The following is a 20,608-nucleotide window of genomic DNA, read 5'->3' as shown; positions in this document are numbered from 1 at the left end:
ACATATATATGTAAACAAACGCCAAGAAAACAAAAGTGAAACTTCAGTAAAATCACCAAATTTGTGATGCAACGTCTTGGTCGAAGAAAATCATGTGGCATCATAAATTAAACCATGTTCAGTTCCCACGATCAAAACTGAAATATTTTAATTTAATATTCATTCATCAGTGTTTTAGGAGACAAAAATAATMATCTAAGGCTGAGAATTTATAGCAAATTTTGGCATCATAATACAATATWGTCAGTTTACTGTTATCCTGTTGCAAACTCATTTATTTCTCTTCCTTCCTTTCCTCGTGCTGTAGTTTAGTTTGGGAAAAGTCCCACATAAAGTGTTTTACTGACATAGTTTTTTTTCCATTCCCACTTGATAGAAAGCAATAAAAGGCCTAAAATTAAATCACACAAAAAMATTTTTACACAAAAAAGCTCCMGGAGATGAAACCTCAACAAGTCCTGATTTTATTTAAGCTAAATAAAATAAACACTTAAAAACTGAAGACAGCCTATGTGACATAATGAGATGTGCAGTGTTTAATAAGTATTTGTTAAATAAATTAGTGCATTTACTACACTAATAAASAGTGGAAGTAGTAATTTGTACCACTGTGTTAGTAAGGTAATCAACACATCGCTGTCAAATATGCAGTCTTCAGATTTGACATGCATGTGTTGGGGAGGCTTCTGCTCRGTCCACCTCTATTATAAGCCCAGAAAGTTTACATTATTATTTCAATAATCCAAAAATGTTTTTTTTGCAAATATTTTTTTATGAGTTTTAAACCTTCAGGTAGAGACGAAAGCTAAAGTGTCATAAAGGAAAATAAAATAGCACATATATGTAACAGACTGTGTGGGTAAAAAAAACACACTAAACAAACATTTTTACTGAAAGTACAAATACTAATATTGCCACTATAATTTAAAAGTGTTCATGCACAAATATCTGCTGGAGAGGTCCAATCCTCTCTGTAGTAAAGACAGCAAAACTGGATTAATTATTTGCTTTTGTCTCAAACAATCTTTACACAATAAAAAAAAAAGTCAAGCTCAAACATTTTCCACAACGTCCCTTTTATACATGTCACAGCACATTGCAAATGCCACTSCTGTTCTTTCACCTACTTCTTTCAAATCAAGTTTTAATGATCTGACATTTTTGCAGTTCTATTTTGTTCACACCCTGTTCCTGAAATTGGCTTTAAACAATTAAGTGTCATGACATTAACAATGACTAATCAGAAGAAACTTTGGAGAACTTGCCCCTTAATTTCTTTCCAGTTTTACAAGTTTTTCTTTTTTTTTTCCTGGTACGGAAACAATAGTCTGAAGCTGAAAGCAGAAACTGAAAAAGAAGCAGTCCAACATTTTACAGGAAGCTGTTGTGTTTTACTTCCCCCTGTGATTGGGGCATGCTCTAAACTCTACAATACCGCACTGAGCTGCACCTTGTAAAGTATTCACACTCCTCCTTATTGCATTTTGCCACCTTGCAAGTGCAAACTTTAGTGCAGCTTCCTCATGGGGATTTTATACAGACCAACACAAAGTAGCACATAATTGTAAAGAGAGGGAGGAAAAAGTATCTTTTTTTYCCTTTTTGACAAAAATCTGAGAAGTGTGGCATGGCTGTATTCAGCCCCCAAATTTAAGTAACCTACATGCAAGACAAGTTGTGTGGTGGAAAACTAGCACTGCACACACAATCCTGGGCATGCATTTATGAAGCAGCTGCAGCGATGCTAATCAGCGCTGATGGGAAGACGGACGACACAAATACAGTTCGGGAAGTGAAAATGTTACCGGCAGCAAAAGACTTGAAACTGGTTCTTTTGCCGGTCTCAAGATCTAGAAATAGATTCTCAAATCCAGTTGAGGCAAGACTTACGGATCTTGAASAATTCCCATCTAGTCTAAAAAAACTTGAGCAGATTTGTGAAGAAAAATGTTCAGAAATTTCTGTCTCGCACAAGAATACCCCAAGATCTTAAAACTGTAATGCCAGTGAAAGATGGTTCTACAAAATTTACTGAAAATGAATACATGACACATTCTTCAGATTTTATATATAGAAAGAAAAGCAAAACATTTTGTATTTTTGTTTCAGCTCCACAATTCTSTTTAGCTTTGTTGTTGCTCTATGACATGTTGAAGTTTGCTGCTGTATAATGAGACATAATGGGAAAAAGCTTGAGGAGCACAACTCTTTTTCCACTATAAGACGGATGTAAATGATAAATCCCAGCTGATAAATATTGAGCTCTGCTGGCACCCACAGCCAGAGTTAATCCACATATTGCACCAAGAACTCGGGGGTTAAATTTCTGTTTCAAGACGAGGCCTGGTTTTTGGAGCATACATCACACCTCGTGCTGTGAGGTGCGAGACTGAAGTCAGTTCAGTYTTTGGAGAGAGGTCTTTGAAAGGACAGTTTGTTTGATCCCAGYGGGAAAACTCAAACTTTTTATAACACAGAACAAGACAAACAGAAATAGATGTTTGAGCTCCACGTTCAAGCTTCGGTTTCTGCTTGCGCTCACGTTGTCACACATCTGGGCAGCACATACAGTAGAGAAAAAAAAAACAACCTGTAACCTGAATTGAGCAAACTGAAACTTCTCAGGTCACATTTGTGACTCATCACGTCCTATCAGACGCCCTCTGCTAACTGTCAGGCTGCACAATTTAAGGAAGGGGTTGAAATACCCTTCTGGGGTGACCTTTTTTCACCCATGCTAGTCTAAAGGTCATAAGGAGTGGGAGTGGGGGGGTAGAAACACGTGTCGCTCTTTGTATTCACTCACCACACAGTGCAACATGGAGCTATAGTCACTTCTTCTTCTAGCTGCTGTTCAAGACGAACTCTGAGACGTTCAGCAGTTTGTGACAATTTTCTGAAGATATCCTGCTGCGTTCAGAGCAGGAAATCCAACTTGATTTTTTTTTGATATTCAGAGAAAGAAGAACAAACATTTCAACATCGATTTCAACTCAGAGCTGAATATTAGCAGCTGCTTTTACTAATATGTGCAATCAGACAGAGCAGTGGGCCGGGAGGCGGTGACTGAACAGCGAGTGTTATAAGAGGTCATGGAGGCCTCCATGTTTGTCTGACAGTGTGAGAAAGAGAGGAAGGGTGAGAATGAGAGAGAGAGAGAATGAGAGAACTTCTTCTCGTAAGGCTGACTTGGGTTGAATTATTCAGCACATTTATTCACTCTGGTATTAATAGTAGTTCTTCCGTTTCGGTATTACTGATCACTTTCGGAAATGTAGCTTCCTACAGACTTGGCATCATTTCCACAATACATCATATTACATAACATTTGTATAACATGTTTTAGTTTGTTTCCAGGTTCAACACACCTGTTCATTAGCAGGCCTCTGCAGGAGTTGGACCAGCTGTGTTGCAGCAGAGACACTTTTAAAAAATGGTATAAATGGTGGATAGATTTTCTTTAATTCACACTCATTCAAAATGAATCAAACTCAGACAAACATTGCATTCACGAACTTACATCTCAACCATGTCATTATCTCACAGAAGACTGTCTATAGCTGTCGATGCTGCAGACAGCGTCACAAATTGTAGATTTGTGGATAGCGTGCATTGGATAATCATGACATGAACAAGTTACAGGCTGAAATATTTTAACTGTGGAAGGTACTGGGATAAAAATCCACAATATATATGTTATAAAAGTTAAACAGCAGGAGCCAAAACGCAGAGAGGCGGCCGTCACAGTAACACCACACAAGCCACACAAGGGAAACATAGGAATAGAGGCTGGTAATTAACAAGAGTGAGAGACTGAGAAAGACTGATGCAGGAGAGTTGACAACTGAACCAGGAGGAGGTGGTTGATTAGAAACTAGGTGCAGGAAAGGTAGAAGACGTTCATCAGAGAAAACTGTAGAAATGTATGTTAGAAGAAAGGAGATCATCATCTAAATACACACAGAGCTGCATCCCAAAGCTCAAAACACCCTAGAATCACACCGGCATCCTGAATGACTCAAATAAGGATCGGATTTAGTAGAATTCATTTTTATTACTTTTTTTCTCCTGACGTTTCAGTGCAAATATGATCGAAATAGAGATTTTATTCATTCATTCAGGTGTGATAATTTGGCTGGATGTTGACCGTTTTCTGTTTTCAAAAATTTTAACTTGAATAAAAACAGCCTTTGTCCAGTTGAGGAGTTTTGTAGGTTTGATCTGTCAACACCAAATGTCGAGAGCTTATTGCATCACCAGGAACATAAATGGCGCATGTGCTGGCGTAAACAGGAAATATAGGATTTGCTGCTTTGTTGTGTAAACATTTGATAGGGGCGTAAAGGGAAAAGGGTTGGAAGTGGCTGATAAGAGCTGACCGAGCAGCAAACCCAGGAGTTTGCGTCAATGTTTCTAAACTCTTGTGTTCCTTGTTTGCAAGTTTCTGTATGTCTCAAATGTGGAAGGAGACTTCTTACAAAAAATATGCTAAACAACACAATTTGAAAAAAGTTAAAGAATGCAGTTTTCCCAGCAAATGTTTTTGTTTTTTTGTTTTTTTTGTTTTTTTGTTTTTAGAAATGTGATAAATTACATTTAGACTCAAACCCAAATGAGTGAATTCCCAAAATATATCACTGGATTTTTTTTTTTTTTTTTTTTGTGCTAGAGACGTAGCTGCTTTCAGAAGAAGCTGACTAAGGCAACTTTGTGTTCTTTGCCCACACAGGAAATACAACAACTGCAGCATGCAAGCAAGGGATGCTCACATTCAAATGGCAGCAGACATTTGATTACGAAAAAAAGCGTGACAAGGTACTCTGTGGGCCGCGCGGTTTTGTTGCAAGTGTGCATCAAAACACTGCGTGACCTTTGAGTTGTGACATTTTGCATGTGATTTGCATTCCTTTAACATTTCAGACTGTGGCAGGACACAATTAGGAGTTTGCTGTTTGCTATTTACAGTGACTTTTCTCTCCTGCGGACGTCACGCAGTGTTACAGCAACACGCTGTCCCCTTGTCCGTGATTTGTGCCACTCGGCAGCTCTGACATATTTTGCTGACTTTTGTCTTTGGACATTTTGTATTTGTTTCCAAACTGATAACCAGAGACAGAACTGAACATAACCAGGCCTTTTGAGGTGAATTTAACATGTTGTGGCTGTGTGGCATTTAAAAAAGTCAAGTGAAAGCAAATGGAGTCGTTCTGCCAATACAGATAAGATCGAGCATTTGTAAAATGCCAATGTCCTTGTTGATGTGTAATCTGCAACAATCTAAAGGAAAAGTTGCAAACAATACAAACAAAACAAGAAGTACAGAAAAGTCTTCTTCCACTATCCTGAGAACAAATAACCAATATAACTGTATTTACTGAATTATCAAATTCGATTTATGTGATTATTAAATTGTCTTAATACAACTCAAGATGAACATTCACTTCCACAAACCCGAAACCAGACATGCAGAAGCAGTGAGTAAAACAGCAACTGTTTCACTTTCTCTGCGTGTGATTAACTCAAAACTGGAAAATAAGCAAAAAAAGAGAGCTGTCTCCAGTTTTACTGTTTTGCAAAGTTGTTTTGCAACTTTAGTACGTGTTCAGAGTCTATGCCAAGAACTGTTATGTTTACCACTGTGTAAAGCGATCAAATGGCTGGCCAGCTTGGTTTAAAATGGGTCAGCAACAGGATATTGATTCTAAACACAGCAGCAAATCTATATCCTAATGGCTGAGAATGAAAAATATTGAGGTGCTGCAATGAGCCAGTGGAATGATCAGTTCGATTTGTCCTTGGGAGTTGAAATTCCCCATTTCCAAATCGAGAAAATGAATAAAATGGCTTCTAGAATAAGAATCCTGCTCTGGAAAGCCAGGAATAAATTCAACATGGCTGAAAATGATCAACATGTAGGTTATAAACGTTTGTTTGTGCATTTGATAGACTGTCAATCAAATCCAAGAAGCAAATTGCTTTGTTTGTGCTTTTATGCATAAAGTTGAGATTTTTTGCAGCTCTTTTTGATAAAAGTAGTGATTGAATACAAAAACTGAAAAATGACTCTGCTTGATTTGGATGTGAGAACATCACTAAGCTTTGACATCCAGAAACACGAAGCGGACTTCAAACCAAATGAAAAGCTGTCACAGGAAGACATAAAGTGAAATATGCAAAGCAAAGACCTTAAGCATTAAGCAACAAAAGAACAATAACAAGAAATATGCAAAGAAGAGCAACCTCTCACCACAACCTTGCAGGAGAGATAAGATCTTACAAAAGATAATTGCTACATGTCTTAGTTGCTAGTTGTGCTCATAAAAGTGTCGCATAAAGAAACACACAAACTTTGAAGACACTAATTAATTCACAGACGTAAACATTTCACCATTCTGACCAAGATTATTTTTTAAAAAGTTACTTTTAGCTGAAAAGAATCTCTTGACATTGTCAAGACAAAATGCTAATTATAAAGTGCATTACATTATAATAAAGTGCTATTTGGATGCACTTTATAATAGTCTTTGAAGTTAATACTAAACTACAAAGCTGTGTGTTTTCAAAGTGTTTGTCGTTCCCACCACACAGCAAATCAAGTAGCGAGGCTGAGTAGAAACAGGTTTGATCCACTTTGTTAAAATTTGATTGTGTCATTTTTATTTTCATTCTTTGATCTTTCAGGGAGATAATTTTTTTCTTAACTGATAGGAATCAGGTTTGGTTTGGTTTTGCTTAAGGCCGTCCGACGGCCTTCCAGCCTTCCAGCCTCAGAGTAAACTCCTCAGTCTGACGAAAACTTGCTGTCAATCGTTTTGAAGCCAAAGAAAGTTCAGAGGAAGTAAAAAAAAAAGAGCATCTGTGATCAGTTTGAGCTGATTCAAGGTTGAGCTGAAATAGGTTTTTAGATCTATGAAATCCTTGAAATTGAGAGAGAATTCATTTAGCTTCATAACAGGATTGTAGTAGTTTCCCAGCATTTACAAAGTCACTACGTACACGTCTTGGTGTGGCAAAGCTTGTTTCTTTGGATGTTCCACCACATCAGTCATGTCATGGTCCCTGAACTATTTCATGCTGTTCCTTCATGGGAGGTGTGTGACCCCTGCGGATTGAACCTCTTTTTTTTTTAAACTGAGCAACACGTAAGCTGCTTAAAAAGCATGCCAAGGAAGTTTGACATGCAGCAGATAGGGTTTAATGCAACTAATGTGATGCATATGACTGAAAATGAACCAGGATATTGATTAATTATTCAGTTCATCACCAGAAAATTTGCTTAACATGAATTCATCTACTATTTGCTGTAGTGTTTTTCTTTAACAGTGAACATTTTATGTTTTTCATTCAGAGCAACAAATCCATTTCATAAATTTTTTTAGACCAAAAGACAGAAATTAATTGCTGAATTAAAAAAAAAACATAGCTGATCTACTTATATTTTAAAAAGGGTGTTATTACATATAATACTTTCTGGATTAAGAGTCATTTTTATTCCAATATTTATACATTTTAAACAAGATATTGAAATTGACTGCCATTAAATCATCGTTTCCTATTTTAGATAAATTAATATGATCAAAATTCATACACATTTTTAAAAAACATTAAAAATAACACACATTCCTAACATACRCTAGGATTATTCTGCCTCTAAACAATGCAGGAAACCCCAGATGTTGTCATGGTTTGTTCTAACAGGTTAGTTCACACTATTTGAGTTACCACAGATTCTCCACATGCCTGAAGATGTCACGTTCACACCGGCTCAAACTACAGCATTATGCAAACAACACACACATCTAGACATCACACTATTTACGAAGGAGAAATGTTCTGGGTCACAGAGTTGAAAGCTCTTCGATGTGAATTGTGCAAAACAAATGCAAAAGATCTTGTGAAAATACTGACATGGGCCAAAAGGTCACTCAGAGAATGACCCTTTAATCCAGAAGTTTCATGAAAATGCAAGATTGCAGTTTGGAAACCAAACTTTACATTTTTGGCCACAATGACCATTGTTATATTTAGAGCAGGAGGGGGGGAAGCAAAGTGGAAAATGTCACTACAAATGTGAAATACGGGGGTAGATTCACCTTAGTTTGTGGGCGTTATGTTGCAGGAGGAACTGATGTGCTTCGCAAACCTGTGGCAATGTGACGACAGAACATTGTGTCAAAATAAAATCTATATTTGTGTCAAAGTAGGAAGTTAAACCTTGGATTCAAAGAGGTCTGTAAAACTGGAAAATGCCCTAATTATTCTGCCAAATAGTTAACATAGGAAATTATTAAGGAAAACAATGTTTTGGAGAAACCATCAAAAACTCTGGATCTCAGACCCACAGTGTTCATAAGAGGTCTGTGTGAGAAAGGTGCCCTGCAAACCTGCCAACATCAGTTCTGACCAGAAATGTGTATTTACACATCTGCGTTTTAAATGCTTTATACGCGTAATAAACTTTCCATTTCCATAAATGTTTGAAAATATTGCAAAATTACTTCATAGGAATGTTTTGATGCTATCTCCATATGTATCTGGGTTAACTCGCTAACTTTGCTAGCATGCATTGCTATCCTTTGCCTATACAAATCCTAAAGTATAGTGTAGTTGATGCAAGAACTCATACATCTCTGTGAACTTGGTATTTGTTTTGTAATACTGATTATTTTCCTTGTGCACTAACTGCCTGCTGCATAATTGAAACATCCATCAATCCATCCATTATTTATACAGGCTTCTTTTTGCAGGTTTGCCAGAGGCCGGTGCACATCTCCAGCTGTCACTGGACAAAAGGACAAGTGATAGACTGGACAAGTCACCAGTCCATCACAGGACAACCGAGACAAGCAGCACAAACAAAGCATGCACATATATGTCCACCCAATTCAGCAATTTAGCGAAAAGCAACCCAAAAGTCATGTTTTGGACTGTGGGTGGAAGCTGTAGAGAACCATCATATGCCCAGGGAGAAGTTGCAGACTTCATACAGAAACACTCAGGCTGGGATCCGAACCCAGTACTTCCTTGCTGCAGGGTAAAAGTTTTATAATTGCAACATGCACTCTGTAATTATCTTCGGAAAAGCAATATATATTAAAAATAATAATAATAATAAAACGTTTACTTGTATCCTAAGGGTGTTTAAATGTCCCTGCATGTGGAGGAATACTTCAGAATAAAAGTTTCAGATTTAAATGTATTTAATTTGACAATAATTTAGAGTTGGGCAACTGAGAGCAGCGAAACCAGCCTGCTTTCTGTTTCTGTTCCTGCTGAGGATGCGCGCGCTCCCTCTCCGGCGAAGCGCGAGACAGAAAGCCCGTGAGCAGCCAGCCCGGCGGACGGAAACATCACGTGGTGACACATCTTTACGACTGACGTCACCGTTCCCATCTCCAGGCAACCTCTTCATCAGCATTCGCGTCACCGAGCGCCCTAGCCGAGCGGTTGCCCAGCAACCCGTGCGTCGCGCTCGGGTCCGGCCTTGCCTCGTACCCAGCTCGGAGCTCTGACGCGGGTGTGACGTTAATGAGGTGGGTATCAATTTGTTATGGTGGCTGGGGGAGCGAGCGGGGGGAGGGAAGGAAGGAAGGAAGGGAGGAGGAGGAGGAGTTCCCTCTGCGAGTGCCGAAGCCCTCAGCTCTGCATTCCGGCGGAGCTTTCAGGCACACACCGACCGCAGCGCAGTCCCGGGCCGAAAGCCTTCCTGTGAGCTCAGAGAGAAGAGCTGAAGGGAAAAGTTGCACCGCGCGTGGTTCCCGCAGTTTTTCCTTCTTTGATGCGTTTGTATTTCGGAGCTGTGGTGGAATGGTTCACTTTTCGTCACACAGCAGTCTGAACTGTGAGAGAAGGCGCTTTATGTCTTTCTAAGGTAAGACTTTATCACTTTTCATGGCTTAATATTTGGTTTATAGTCCGTCGTCGCAAGGAACAAACAAACAATAAAAGTACACAAAATGAGTAAATAAAGAATTTGGCTACTTTAGTCATGTGCGGTAGTTTCTCATTTGACTTTTTAGCCACTTTTAGTTGATTAAAGATTGTTCGGTGTTTATAATAAAATATCAGACTTCTTTAACAAAATATGTATATCTATTCTGAATAATAACATTTCCAATAATAAATGGAATTTAATTTATTAAATTTAACAATTTTATAAATTATTACATTTATTATTTAATAATAATAAATTATTATTATTTAATTATTATTATTTAATAATAACAAATTATAATAATTTATTTTTGACATCTTTTTCGTTGATTTCCTAGGTCTGTATAGGTTTAATAGAGATTACGGTATATTAAATGAGTAATTGTTTTGCTCGTTTTTACAGGTACAAGCCTGCCTTTATCTAAGCATTGCTACTACTACAGTTGGTGCACCATGGTGATCATGACAGACACCAGCAGGGCTGCTCAGCCCAGCCCTGCGCAGGGGAGGCCACTTCAGGTCGGCTTCTATGAGATCATCCGCACCCTGGGGAAAGGAAACTTTGCAGTGGTGAAACTGGCCAAGCACAAAGTCACCAAAACACAGGTCAGCAGCCTTTTTCCTAACATATAGTTATTTTAAAATGCATGCCTTTTTTGTTTATTTATATATTTTTATTTATTGCATGCTAATTCTTTTTCATGCATTTCATTTCCCAGGTGGCAATAAAGATCATTGATAAGACCAGACTGAGCCCCTCTAACCTGGAGAAAATTTACAGAGAGGTGCAGATAATGAAGCTGCTGAACCATCCCCATATCATCAAGCTCTACCAGGTGTGTGTCGTATCTTGTCTCTGCTGCGGTTTTTGCATGGGGTGCATCAGTACGTGTGCAGATTACTGGAAGGCGTGCAGTTTCTGAGTTTCCCTCTCTATGTTTGGGAGTTTGTCTAAGTTTTTGTGGAAAACTTTGCACATTTAACAGTGCTGGACTGCAGAGGCACTGTGCGTCATTATTGCACACATCAGGAAATAGCAGTGGCAATAAGTAAGAAGGAAATGAGGGGCACTTGGCGTGTAAGTAGTTTTCACCAGCTGGTGGTGCGCTGCTGATTCTCAGAGTACTCTAAATCATAAGTACAGCACAACAGCATTAGTACAATCCTATTTGACCTCGCTCACTATCTCTCTTGCTCTGCGCAAGGACATTTATGGGCACCAGTCGATTGTGGAAACAATACATTTGTAGCATGTATTTTTTTATTATATAATATGTTGGCTGAAGAAATGTGGGCTTAGGAGCAGTCRGGTGAGTGCTGGTGAAAGAAGTGTGCAGGATCAGAACATTAAGTCCAATTAGCACTTGTTAAAGCCAAGTGCAATGTGTCTGCGTGTCACGTGAAAGCCTCCTCACAAAGCGCTGCTTTACTCCTAATCAAATTGAAGACTTAGTGAGAAGAATCCGCTTTTACCGTCTCAGCTGACCTTGCAGGCACTTTGGCACACGTCTGGCAACAAACACACAAACAAATACCCCTGGGAACAAGCAAAACAAGCGCTGTTTTATTATTATTCACTCTCTTCTCGTTTTGCTGCCTTTGTGGATTACTTTACGTCGGATTGTAAGGTTTGAGAAAGACATTATTTCTGGGAATACCCCCTCCAAACATTACATCTCCCYATATGCGGAGGTACACATCAAATCAATATTAATCTATAATCATAATTAGTGGAATGACAGCAATCTAATGTACTTCTTTAGTGTGTTTTTACAACTGCATTAAAAAGTAATTCTCTAATTGTCTTATTTTCTTCGCCTTGACGTTTCTTCATCAGCCGTTTTATGTGCAGCTCAGAATAATTTTTGCTTACATCCTCGATAGAAAATGCAGAAAATCAGTTAACCATTGTGCATTTCAAAACTGTGATGAAACGATGATGAGATGTCTGAGCTGACATGTTGGGATTAATTTTGCACGAGCTGCATCTTAGTTGGGTTTATCTGACTGAATAGTTAAAATAACTAACTCTTGTAAAACACACCATGGTTTACCTGTATTCACCCAGACATTCACAGCTAACATGAATATGATGTTCATAATTAAGCAGAAATGCAATATTTTTTCATTTTGATACATAAAATACAGAAACAACACCCACTAATATTCACAACATAATTTTTTAAGTAAATCTGCCTGTATCCCAAAAAAAAAAAAAAATCTATTTTCTTCTTCTCTTCTCTTTGTAGAGTAGCACAACTCAAATGCCCAGTCTTGACTAGCAAACACTAAGCCCTCTCTGTAAATGGATTGACATGATTCAACCTGTGAGGAATGTGAAGATGATTAATGTCTGAACGCTGAGGCTCTAGCGGGCCGACGAACCGATTGACGTTCTGCGCGCTTTGTTTCGGAGCCGCTGAAGTAATTTAATTTGGTTAATTAGTCATGAATCTAGTAACTGATGATAAAGGGTGGTGTTACATCACTCCGATGGGTCTTGTGTTTGTCTCTAGCCTCTTTGTGACCTAGCCTCTGGCTGTTGGCTTGATGGAGATGATGCTAGTCACATAATCCTCTCCTTCCTGAACAAAGGAATGAATCTGGCATAAGGCAGTCTTATGATCTTTGTGTCTGTGCTGTTTTGTTTCTTTGTTATTTTTTTTTTTCTCTGCTGCTGCTTTCACTCTCCTACCATCATCATGGGAACAAGATGCATTTTCCCCCCTGCATCATGAACAATAGCTGACCTTTCTTTGTAATTTCATCCAAACCCTTTGGGTTCATAAATACCCCAAATGGTGGGGCACTGAGCGTAAACTTAGCTGATCTCCTGTAATGTAAGCAAAAATGGAGGTGAAGGTTTTTCTATGAGGCTTTTCAAATGTAGAATATGGCTGAATGGGGGCCTTTAAAGCAGCAGGCAAGGTGACTGAGCTCCAGAGAATGGCTCTATCTAACAGATAAACACTGTTTTCCTCTTGGTGGACTGAGTATTCTCTCACCCCCCCTTTGGTTTTCTAAAGAGTCTGGACAAAATAAAACTCCTCCATTCAGTGGAATTTGGTGACATTCAGTTGAAAACCGGCCGGCGGCATTATCCACACGGGCTCTTTGTCATCTGACGGAAAATTGCTTTGTTGTGCAATCGTTCAGCTGAAACTACTCCGTCCCCGGGGACCTCAGAGGAAACGGAGGCCCTCTGTGAGCTCCAGGAAAGGACTGGGACTTTTACCACACGTACGCTGCTTTTAATACAAAAGACAGGCCCCGTGTGAGCAAGCCTGTGTGAAACTGTTGCACTTTCTTCGCCAAAAGGAGGCTGGGGAATTGTGAAATGAAACACTAGCATCTGTTGCCAACTGGTACTAGCCACTGGGTAACACTCCCAGTCGTTTAAGTAGCTGGTCTACAAGTGAATGTTAAGAATTTTAGTTAGGGTTTGTGTTGAYGTGTGTAAACTGGTGTTTAAAACATGATAAAAATGCGTTCAGGAAATTGGTCGGCTTATGTAACGCGATGGAAAGGCTTTTGGTATTTTTGCAACGAGTGGAACAAGTTTATGGAGAAGTATGTGAAGGAGGTTTTGGTGGTTAGAAAACGTCTCGCGGCTGCACAGGAATTCTTAGAACAAGTTTTACACTTGACTCAGTCATTTAAAACTCGCCTTTCTCTCTCCTAGGTCATGGAGACCAAAGACATGCTGTACATTGTCACAGAGTATGCAAAGAACGGAGAGATGTTCGGTAAGTTCTCATCTGATCCGGATAGTTTGACACAAAACCCTTTGACTTTTATATGCAAAAGTGTGGAATTTGCTTTTAAAATTTCCCAGCTCTGGATAAATATGGAAAAAAGGAAAGTAATTAATTAATTTTTGAGGTTTTTTTTTAAAAAAAATTCTAAAGAACAAAATCCTAGCAATGCTAATAATAATAATAAAGTCGTCTGTTTAATTTGTCGTCATGCTTCATCTCAGATTAGCCACTAAAACGTCCGTTCTCCTTCTCCCTCCCCCCTTGCAGACCACCTGACCTCAAATGGCCGCATGAGTGAAGACGAGGCACGGAAGAAGTTCTGGCAGATCCTCACAGCCGTGGACTACTGCCACCGGCATCACATCGTCCACCGCGACCTCAAAACCGAGAACCTGCTGCTGGATGCCAACATGAACATCAAACTGGCCGGTAGGTCTGCAACATAAACCGCTCGCTGCTCTCAGATTTACTGGGAAGCAAAGCGCGAGACAGAGTTAATTGGTTTAAGAGTATCTGCAGCCGCTCTGGGATTTCTAAACGGCTATCATTAAATCAGTGCTGATTGAGCGTGAACGATTGAGTCGGTTCACTAGGACTGATATTAAGCAGTGAGCACGTTTCTCAGGATGTTCCTCTGATGGATGCATTTGTTTGTGCCTTGTAGACTTTGGATTTGGGAACTTCTACAACGCAGGGGAGCCTCTGTCTACGTGGTGCGGCAGCCCGCCTTACGCCGCTCCCGAAGTGTTTGAGGGGAAAGAGTATGAGGGGCCACAGCTTGACATTTGGGTAAGCACACAACGGATAAAAGCCAAACAGCTAACTGGAAGTTTAAAGCATAAATTAATCCTTCCTGCTTTCTGATCACAGAGCCTCGGCGTAGTACTTTACGTTCTGGTCTGCGGCTCTCTTCCGTTCGACGCGCCCAGCCTTCCCACTCTCAGACAGAGAGTCACCGAGGGACGATTCAGGATTCCCTTCTTCATGTCCCAAGGTACAAACCTCCTTTTTTTTTTTTTTTGACAAAATTTGAAAGTGAACTACCCAGAAACAGTCGGGCTCATTGCATTTTTCTTTTTACCCTCGACAGACTGTGAAAATCTGATCCGTAAGATGCTAGTGGTGGACCCGGCCAAAAGGATCAGCGTAGCCCAGATCAAGCAGCACCGCTGGATGCTGGCCGACCCGGCGGCCGCCCACCAGACCCTCAGCCATTCCCTCACAGAGTACAACTCCAACCTGGGCGATTACAGCGAACCGGTGCTGGGCATCATGAACACGCTGGGCATCGATCGCCAGCGGACAATCGAGGTGAGAAAAAGAGCTTCTCGTAAATATATTTACGCTCTTGCTATTATTACTTGAGCTTCGAGTCCCTCCTTGGAAAAAGTGGCACCACAACATGACGCTGCAGATCAACCAGTCGACTGAAGTGTTTCATTTCTGATACTAATCTGCTGTTCCTTTTCCCTCAGTCTCTGCAGAGCAGCAGCTATAATCACTTCTCCGCCATCTACTACCTGCTGCTGGAGCGAGTGCGAGAGCATCGCGCTCAGCAGCTGAGTCGTCAGTGTGGGACCTGGAGCCAGAGGCCCCGCAGCACGTCCGACTCCACCGGCCGAGAGGTCAGCGCTCCACCAGGATGTACAAAACTCAGACCTGTTTTCATCTAAAGCTTAAGTCAAAAGCTGATTTTTTTTTTATTGTTGGTCTTTTCTCTAGGTCATCATGGAGTCCAGCGAGAGTTTTAGAGCTACTCCTTTCTCACTCCCATCCAAAAACACTCCTCCTGTGTACTCCGAGGTGGAGTGCGACCAAAGTGGACTATTCCAGGTAAATTGAAAACCTGACGTCATTCATCAGCTTGCTGTCATAGGTAGAGGCCATTTATGTTTAGGTTTCGTGAATCAAAAGTCCCATTTAAGTTAGAAGATACTGTGTGGACGTGTTTTTTGTTTGTCAAAATGTCCGGCGGGACGACGGGAAGTTTTTAAAAACGACCACTTAGCTATTATTTTGTCTATATTTTTGCTAGAAATAAACGACATATACTTTTCAAACAATCAAGTCGGAAGTGCGTTCAAGAAACAAACGACCCGTCACCGCCTACAACCTTTTCTTGGAATAAATTCGCTTTTGGAGCTTAGAGAGTCGTGACAACTTGGAAATTCAGCACCCGGTCTCCATCAACAACCGCCTTGCTCCTTCTGCTTTTCAGCGGGTGGTGTTCCCAGTGGAGGCCAGCCTGAACAGACTCCTCTGGAACCGTTCCATCTCACCCAACAGCCTGCTGGAGACCAGCATCAGTGAGGAGGTGCGTCCAAGGGACCTGGAGGAGGAGGAGGCCACGCAGAGCCTCGGGCCCTTGCTTCCGCCCACAACGTCCCGCAGACACACTCTGGCCGAGGTCTCCGCCCGTTTCCACCAGTGCAACCCTCCATGTCAGTATTCATTGTAAGCATGACTACACGTTTCACCCTGCCAGGTCAGGATGTTAAGACTTCCTCTGCTCCGTCTCTGCAGGTATTGTGGTGAGTCCCTCAGACGGAGCGTCGTCAGACAGCTGTCTGAAGTCCTCATGCAGTCCGGCTCCCACACTGCAGTGTGCTGTGGGGGAGATGTCAACACTTCTGGCCTCCAGGGCTGAAGGTGGAGCGGGGCTTCCTGCTGGAGCTCCTCTGGCTCTCTCCTCCCACCTGGTTCCCCAAGCTCAGAGCAGCCTGCCCGCTGTCAGCTTCCAGGAAGGCCGCAGGGCCTCCGACACCTCCCTCACACAAGGTACGCACTCACACCACCACCTCCAGAACGACCCGACCTGCCGTGTGTTTGCACTGTGTCACCTTAAGGTTTCTGTGTTCCTGTAGGCCTCAAAGCTTTCCGCCAGCAGCTGAGGAAAAACACACGCACCAAAGGCCTTCTGGGGCTGAATAAGATCAAAGGTCTGACCAGGCAGGTCGTTCCCCCGTCCACCTCCAACCGCGGCAGCCGAGGCTCCCTTGGCCCGGCCTTCTCTGAGCATCGCAGCATGCTGGAGGAGGTGCTGCACCAACAAAGGTGAGACTCAAAACTTTTATTTTCTTGAAGTTTCTAAGAGGAAAGAAGTGCTGCAGAGAAATTTACTGCAAAAAATACAAAATTTTGCCAAGTATTTTTGGTCTAGTTTCTAGTGTACTTAAAATAAGACAAAACTATCTAACTAGAAACTTTTCAGCTTGACATAGTACTAGTACTAGTACTTTTTCCATCAGTGTTAAGGAATTATTGACTTAAAGCAAGCTCCTATATATTGCTGCAAAGTTACTTGTAAGTTACTTTTGTCTTATTTTAAGTTTACCACGATATTTACATGATAAACTAGACCAGAAATACTTGAGTAATTCCAAAAAGTCAATTAAAGTTCTCATTTAAAGAGAAGAAATTGTTCTTAGTTGTGATGTCTGGAAATGTGATCAGTAGAAATTTTAAGGGTAGATTTGTATCCTGACTTTAGAGCAGCATCTAATTCTTTGCATCTGTTTCCAGGATGCTGCAGATTCAGCACCAACCTCAGGTTCAGGCCCCTCAGACTGGACCTACCCAGAACCCCCTGCTCTTCCTGGCCCAGCAGCAGTCGCCCTCTCCTCCACCCACATCCACGTTCTCCCCTTCCTCCATCTTTGATGCTCCCTCCGTCCAGCCCGCCCTGCCTCCTCCTCCTGCTCAGCAGCCGGCTCCGACGGGCCTCTGGCATCAAACCCTGGAGACCTCCTCCTTCTCCGGCTGCTCCTCGCCTACGTCCAGCTGCTACTCCTCCTCCCTGTCCCCCGTGGCCTCCGCCGCCTACCTGCTCGAGGCGCGCCTGCACATCAGCCAGCAGCCTCAGCCTCTCCCCTTCGCCGTCCTGCAGCAGCCTCAGTCCGCCACGCAGGCCCCCTTCCCCGTCCCGTCCAAGCTGGCCATGTGGAACGTGGGCCCGGCCTCCGGCACCGACGTCGGCATGCAGGAGCTGGGCCTGGCCGGACAGCAGCAGCTCGGCAGCTGCGTGATGGTGAAATAAAACGGAGGACTGTCCCCAGGAAACAACAGAGCACAACAGAGCACAACTGAGCGAAAGAAACAAAAAGTTGATGCAAGCGACAAACTGGCACGTGAGAATGTGTCCACCTGCGTGTGTTTTGTTTTGAGACCATATAAGCTAAAGACTAAGCAATAACCAAACTCTGGATGAGGCAGTGAATTCAGCAGCCAGAGAAGCAATAAGAGCGAACGGCTCTCTTCCAGCTCTCCGACGGACTCACTTGAATGAGATCAGCTGAAATATTTGACTCTCGAATTCTGATGCTGTCTAAGTGAACAAGAAGATTCCCTCCTCTGCTCTTTGTTCGACTTCTTTGGTTAATTAAGACCAAAATTCTTCCCCACTTTGTTCGCCTTTCTAGAGACTTTTCTCTGTAGCAGTGCAATGAACATGCAGTACAGCGCGCTGGGCTCGAAAGCGTTCACTGAAGAAAGACTATGTATCGAAACTGTGACGAATTTTTTTTTGTTTGTTTCAATGCGGGATTGTTTATGCTGCGCAAAATGCTGCTTTTTACCTCAAGCTGCAGGAAGACTGCGATGTAGTAATCAGCCAAAACTGCCGAATGAAGAGGTGGTTTCGCTGATTTAGCTGAAGCACAAACAGGTACATCGGGGTGAAGATCCACAATGTCTTCGTTTGCTGGGCGCCTCCATGTTAGATGCTTTTACTACCTCCTCAGGCAACAGGGTGAAATCACACCAGAGCACACGTTTTCACGTTAGGCATGGGAGAGCAGACGCGTTGCTGCCCCGTAGAAATGATAGGTCGTCTCAWCCGCCATATTGTGAGAGGCAAATTGGCCTTGGAGAGCAAACTGAGCGAAAATAAAAGAAATACTAAAAGCTTACGTTCAACTAAATTGTTTTTATATGCAATATTTGTTCACTTAATACCAACAGTGACAAAAAAAGAAATTAGATTAGATGTAAAAATTGTGAACAACATTAGTGAGCAATAAGAATTGACATTGCTTTTTCTATTATAATTCACCTAAATCCATCAGGACAGAACTACCTTCCATACGCTTTTGCCCTCACACTATTGCGACGTTGACCTGCGACCYGGACGCATATGAGGTGTCTCCACTTCWGTGTCCTTGTTTTTCACTCCCAGTGTATCAGAGGAAATCTGGACAGAACAAAGACTGTGGGAACAGTGCAATATTTCACACAGAAACTCGACGGAAAGACAAGGTTAAAAATGACGTGTTTTGCCTGAGGTTTTTCTTTGTTTTTTTTTTATCTTTAAATGTGTTTGATCTCGCTTTGCTAGCTGGCCGACCAGAAAAGGTACTCGTTATTATGTAATCCAATAAACATGATACTGTAGTGATTTAGAGGAAGGCATTTAAAACAACAAACAAACAGCTGCTGCTTCATCCTGCAGTGCGCTTGTAGTTAACAGAAAGGAAGAACATTTTGGGTTTTACCAAAGAGTGAACAGCACAGGTGATCTGTCACAGACACACTACTGACTTTTTCCTTTTTTTTCAAATGCTGTCTCAAGATGTAGCCGGGTGGTTAGCAACCATTTTTATGTGATCTGAAACTCCTGCTGGCCACCAAATCCAAAAGCTACACCTTTTCTTTGTATCTCTAGCTGTTACTGTCAGGACCATGGTTGTGTTCTCTCTTTTTTGTACTTTTTTAGAAAAGAAGAAGAAAACGGAAATGAAACAAAAAAAAAACAAAAAAACAACTAAACCTAAATATAGCAATACCATATTGTGAAGGAAGCTGAACTTTATTCAGTGGCTACAACCTTAGTTCAGATGAAGCGATGTGTGTTATTGTGTGTTCAGTTCTTCGTGTCATATCTGTGAAACATCTCATAGGAGAGCAGTGTTCCTCCAGGCTCCTGGACCTGGAAACGTGCAGTGTTGATATTCCAGTTTTTGGTTGATTGCACTCACCACCGACACTTGTGCCTTTTACCCGGACAAACTMCCAATCAGAACCCTCCGTCTCAGATTGTGACTGAAAAAAGGATGATGCATGYTTTCATTCATTCATTCATTCATTGGTCCCTCTGAAATTTTTTTTAAGCTTACTGTTTTAACAGAAGCAAAATTTGCACTTTATTTCATGTTCAGGATTTTATTTGTTGGATTCTCATGATGCAAGAAAAAAAAACTGTCAAACACTAAGAATTGTGATGCAAATCAATAAGATAATCCTTTGGATAAAACTTCAGATAATAAGTATTTCCTGTTTGTTTTTTAAATTGTTACTTGACTGTTTGAGTATGATTACGTCTTTGTGTGTGCGTGTGAATGTGAATGTGTGTGTGCGTGTGCGCGCGCATGTATGTGTATATGTGAAGAGGAGGACCAGAAGGACGAAGGAGAGATAATGTTTGTTTAAGAAAGATTGTTTATTTATGTGGCTATTTATTTAAATAAAGTTCACTTCCTGAAGTATGAGCCGTGTCTGCATTTTTCTATATCAGATGTTTAAAATGATCTTCTGTTTTTTATTTGCTTTGGGATGGAGTGACTAAATGAAACCAATCTCTGTCAGGCGTAAACAGGAAGCAATGGATTTCTCATTAAACTTAAAAAGAAACTGCATACAGCGGATGTAAAAAGAAAAAAAGAATAGCAGTAGTTACAAAATGTTGCAAGTTATTTYAAAACTTTTCCAAAGTATTAAGTGACCTGTACCCTGTACAGTTCAACTTAAGAAATGAAAAAAGGAAGAATGTAGTGAATCAGTGATTCTTGAGAGTAGGGACAAAATGGGTTTTAATTTTCCCCATAATTTTTTTTTTTGTTATTTCTCAACATTATGTATGCAAATATGACAAATAATGTTTTGGAAATGTATAGATGCTGAGGTGCAGGCTCCCAGTTGCAACA

The 20,608-nt window shown here is 41.1% G+C and overlaps 1 protein-coding gene across 1 annotated transcript; it reads left to right on the top strand.

Moving 5' to 3' along the window:
• The first annotated feature begins 9,587 nt into the window (after positions 1 to 9,587).
• On the top strand, positions 9,588 to 20,173 carry sik1 (salt-inducible kinase 1). The gene is made up of 14 exons (XM_008401659.2): positions 9,588 to 9,871; positions 10,337 to 10,539; positions 10,653 to 10,769; positions 13,616 to 13,679; positions 13,959 to 14,120; positions 14,356 to 14,480; positions 14,562 to 14,685; positions 14,782 to 15,002; positions 15,167 to 15,316; positions 15,414 to 15,524; positions 15,910 to 16,132; positions 16,215 to 16,469; positions 16,556 to 16,745; positions 17,214 to 20,173. Exons 2-14 carry the CDS (start codon positions 10,387 to 10,389, stop codon positions 17,725 to 17,727), a joined length of 2,409 nt encoding a protein of 802 aa, XP_008399881.1. The 5' UTR covers positions 9,588 to 9,871; positions 10,337 to 10,386; the 3' UTR covers positions 17,728 to 20,173.
• Positions 20,174 to 20,608: the final 435 nt, after the last annotated feature.

This window comes from Poecilia reticulata, linkage group LG2 (genome assembly GCF_000633615.1).
Source record: "Poecilia reticulata strain Guanapo linkage group LG2, Guppy_female_1.0+MT, whole genome shotgun sequence".
NCBI lineage: Eukaryota > Metazoa > Chordata > Actinopteri > Cyprinodontiformes > Poeciliidae > Poecilia > Poecilia reticulata.
The sequence above is the reverse complement of the archived record's forward strand: the minus strand, read 5'-3'. Positions and strand labels throughout refer to the sequence as shown.

Excerpts from the sequence above, each read along its gene's own strand:
- sik1 (XM_008401659.2), top strand. The coding sequence starts at position 10,387 with ATGGTGATCATGACAGACACCAGCAGGGCTGCTCAGCCCAGCCCTGCG. Across the intron at positions 15,317-15,413 it reads CCGACTCCACCGGCCGAGAG|GTCATCATGGAGTCCAGCGA; the intron begins GTCAGCGCTCCA and ends TCTTTTCTCTAG. Across the intron at positions 16,133-16,214 it reads CCACCAGTGCAACCCTCCAT|GTATTGTGGTGAGTCCCTCA; the intron begins GTCAGTATTCAT and ends CCGTCTCTGCAG.